Source organism: Lactuca serriola, chromosome 5, assembly GCF_051521515.1.
Source record: "Lactuca serriola cultivar US96UC23 chromosome 5, Lser_US96UC23_V15, whole genome shotgun sequence".
Taxonomy (NCBI): Eukaryota; Viridiplantae; Streptophyta; class Magnoliopsida; order Asterales; family Asteraceae; genus Lactuca; species Lactuca serriola.
The window spans coordinates 45,660,983-45,664,982 of NC_136412.1; the positions used below are offsets into that span (position 1 = coordinate 45,660,983).

The window sequence follows — 4,000 nt, forward strand, 5'->3', positions numbered from 1 at the left end:
TCCGATGCAGGGGACAAGGTCCCAGTCAGTTCCGGACTTCGGTCCGATGTAGTTTCCGGAGTTCAGTCCGATGCAGTGGGCAAGGCCCTGGTCAGTTTCCGGACTTCGGTCCGATGTAATGGGCAAGGCCCAATATGTGCTTTATATGTTATTGTATGGTATGTGGTAGTTTGGGGGAGCTCACTAAGCTTTGTGCTTACAGTTTCAGTTTTGGTTTCAGGTACTTCTTCTAGTAAGGGGAAGAGCTCGGGATGATGGCATGGCACACACCACAGCTTCAGTTTAGCCTGAGAATTTACTCTGATATTTTGATATGATTGATACAGTTTTTGTTTTGGATACTGTTACTATGACTTTTGAATTACTCGTTCCATGGTTTTGTTATATATGACGTTTGATGTTGTGATTTTTAGTAATATTAAAACAAAATTTTCTGGGTCGTATTTTGGGTTGTTACACCCACAAACAAAAGAAAATAGAGAAACTGTTTAATACCTCATATTTTTCCTATGCTTTTGGTTATATTTTCTGAATGGATTTGGCGTGAAGAGTGGTAACAGTCTTCTCTTTGAGTTCCTTACTCCCATAAAAAAATACCCCATACATAATATGATCAAGCACAAAAAATTGATTAAATTTCAGAAAACACATGTTAGTTTATTGGCTTGGGATGGATCGAATAAAAACAGGAAAAAGAATAAAATTTAAAAACATCGAGACTATTGGCTATTGAGAAATTGAAGGAAAAGAAGAATGAAATTAATGAACACATATGGATTTACCTTCGATTGTGATTGAACGAACATTTAGCAGGTCCAAAGGAATTAAATTGAGGATACGTGTTTACAATTTGAGGATGCGATCCCGCTTTTGCCTAAACCAAAAAAATAAAAAGTTACATGAGAAGAGTGGCGAAGAAGGAGAAGGGCTATGCACAAGCAGTTATCATAAAAATATTTAATGTGTGAGAGATTGGAGGACATCACATAATTTAGGTAATAGATTTTGAAAGAATGCAAGATGATAGACCAAAAATTGGGGGAATTTTTGAATCGCGGCACAAAAAAAACTACAGAATTTCTAATTATATTTATTTAAGTAATGAAATCAGTAACCGATTCAGCTGATTTTAAGCTGATTATAAGAATTTTTAAGAAGATGACACGCGGCAAAGTAACAATGTAGAATAGGGACACGTAGCAAAAATGAGTTTTATTTATTAGAAGAAGCAGACATGCCGTTGTTTGTTTTCGGACTTTCTTCACCTTTCTTGTCACACCATCAACAAACATAAAACCGTTGAATATCGAGCGAGATTTTTTTTTGTTATATTTAGTTGTAGTTTTCAGAAAATTATCAAAGGGTGTATGCGATATTGTTATAAATTTTGATATTTTGAATAAAAGCATTCATATAAATTCCACCTACTTTTTATATAAGGTAGGTGAGCACCCGTAAAAATATGTTGACAAACAACATAACCTCAAACCATGGCAAAATCCCAAGTGGTTGTAAGTAGTTACAATTAGCTTATCAACTTCATATCCTTTCAAGTTTCAACCCCCGAATAGACCTCCCTTAATTAGTTTTACAAAGAATAATAAAATTTTCTATTTTAAGATGTATTATACCGGTATAGTCCCTTTCTTTCAAAAACAATTATACTAAAATCACATATTTACCCATCGGATTCATTACAAAAGTATAACAATGTTGATTCTAATGTTATCGACCTATGGATAATGCCTTCTATTCTTGTAAAACCTTGTAATATAAACCGTTGATAGTAATGATTTTTATCAATAACGAAAAAGGGTATTTTAATATTTGAACTTAAAAATAAAATAAAATATTACGTAGGCCAGGAGGTGGTACAACCTCCGGTAGCAATTGCTTGCATGACTCACCTTTCTAAATCATTTTTCATGTTTAAATTCCAACTTCAAACCCATCATTTCTTCAACAAAACAAGCTCAACAAAATCTTCTCCAAGAAAGATGAAGTTAACAGTGGCCATGACGGTGGTCTTGACGACGCTTCTTTCAGGTTTAATCCATGGATACGATTGCAAAATTGTGCAATTCATCTTCGGGGATTCATTGTCCGATAACGGCAACAACAATCGGCTTACAAAGAGCTTCGCACAGGCTGCACTTCCTTGGTATGGCATCGACTATGGTAGTGGAATGCCGAATGGCAGGTTCACCAATGGTCGCACCGTTTCTGACATTATCGGTAATATATTTTCCGGCAACATCGATCACATAGTAAATCATACTATATAAAACATCGTCGACTTTAATAGTTTTGGGTTGCAGGTGATAAGATTGGGCTTCCACGACCACCGGCGTTCTTGGATCCCTCGTTATCAGAAGATGTTATACTTGCGAATGGAGTGAACTTCGCTTCCGGAGGTGGCGGGATCTTGAACGAAACTGGTGGTTTGTTTGTAAGTTTGAATATTCCTGTACTTAAACCGGATTTATAGATTAAAAACAGATAACGAAATTGTTAAAAAAAATTACAGATTCAAAGATTCTCAATGTATAAGCAAATCGAGTTATTCCGAGGAGTTCAAACATTGATCCGAGGCTCAATAGGCGATAAAGAAGCAACCAAGTTTTTCCAGGAAGCGAAGTACGTAGTGGCATTGGGTAGCAATGATTTCATCAACAACTACTTGATGCCTGTTTATGCTGATTCTTGGACGTATAACGATGACACCTTCGTTGGCTACCTAATGGAGACTCTCGGAGAACAACTCACAGTAAAAATTAAACAACCCTGATCCTTTAATTTCTTGGGAACCAATCAAAAGTCGTTGATATATAAGATTCATGCATGAGTTTAATTTCTTGGTTTAATGTTATATGTAGGTATTGCATGGGATGGGAGTTCGAGAGTTGATGGTTTTCGGGTTAGGGCCAATGGGTTGTATTCCTCTTCAAAGGGTGTTGAGTACTTCTGGTGGGTGTCAAGAGAAAACAAACACACTTGCTCTTAGCTTCAACAAAGCTACAGCTAAACTCATGGACGATTTATCTGCGAAACTTCCAAATGCGTCTTACAAATTCGGAGATGCTTATGATGTCGTTAATAATATCATCACCAATCCAAGTAAATATGGTACGTTTTTCTTGTCTAATTCAGTAAATTGATACTGTAAATTAATTTGCTTAATTAATTATGTTTTGATTTTTGAATTAAATGTGATATGGTTGTTGCAGGATTTGACAATGCTGATTCGCCATGCTGTTCATTTGGAAGGATTAGGCCTGCTTTGACGTGTGTTCCTGCATCGAGATTATGTAAAGACAGAAGCAAGTATTTGTTTTGGGATGAATACCATCCATCGGATCATGCTAATGAGATGATTGCTGATGAACTTATAAGAAAATTAGGGTTTAAGACTGTCAATCAAACAAATGGTGCTTCTCCATCTCCGACTTCGGCTCCTGCTCCTAGTGACGATTGATCAAATAAGGCACTAAGATTTTATTATTTTTGTTTGTAACGAATTGTTTTTTTCTTTTTTTTTCCTGTACTCTTGTACGTAGTCTGTGATTTGTTCATGTTTTGTGATCGTTTGAAGTTTTGAGAAATATATACATATACTTAATTGTTCGATACTCGATACTGATGTTATGCATTTGCTACATCACATTCAAAGTGTCAAAAACTCAAAATAGATTTCTGATTTTCGTATGGTGTGGTGGGCTGCTGGCTAATTTATTAGGTTGGGCTGACTAGGCCCGCTAGAGTGGCCAAATTGAAAATTAACATTTTTTAAGGAACAAACATATAGAGAAACTGGATTCGGATATTTGAAAAATAATTGAATTTTGATATTATATTGTACTTAAAATAATAATAATAATAATCCGGATTGCATAAATCCTATCAGACGAAGATGAGTACCTGGAAAGGCGAAAATCTAAGACTATTTTTTTTCCGTCATTTTATCAGAATAAATAAAAAGCACTTTTTCATAAATAAAAAA

General features: G+C 35.3%; 1 protein-coding gene across 1 annotated transcript; it reads left to right on the forward strand.

Annotated features, from left to right (window-relative positions):
* The first annotated feature begins 1,959 nt into the window (after window positions 1-1,959).
* On the forward strand, window positions 1,960-3,629 carry LOC145052397 (GDSL-like Lipase/Acylhydrolase superfamily protein). The gene is made up of 5 exons (XM_079000222.1): window positions 1,960-2,235; window positions 2,319-2,449; window positions 2,528-2,767; window positions 2,877-3,126; window positions 3,228-3,629. The coding sequence occupies exons 1-5, from the start codon at window positions 1,998-2,000 to the stop codon at window positions 3,473-3,475; spliced, it is 1,107 nt and encodes a 368-aa protein (XP_078856348.1). The 5' UTR covers window positions 1,960-1,997; the 3' UTR covers window positions 3,476-3,629.
* The last annotated feature ends 371 nt before the right edge of the window (window positions 3,630-4,000 follow it).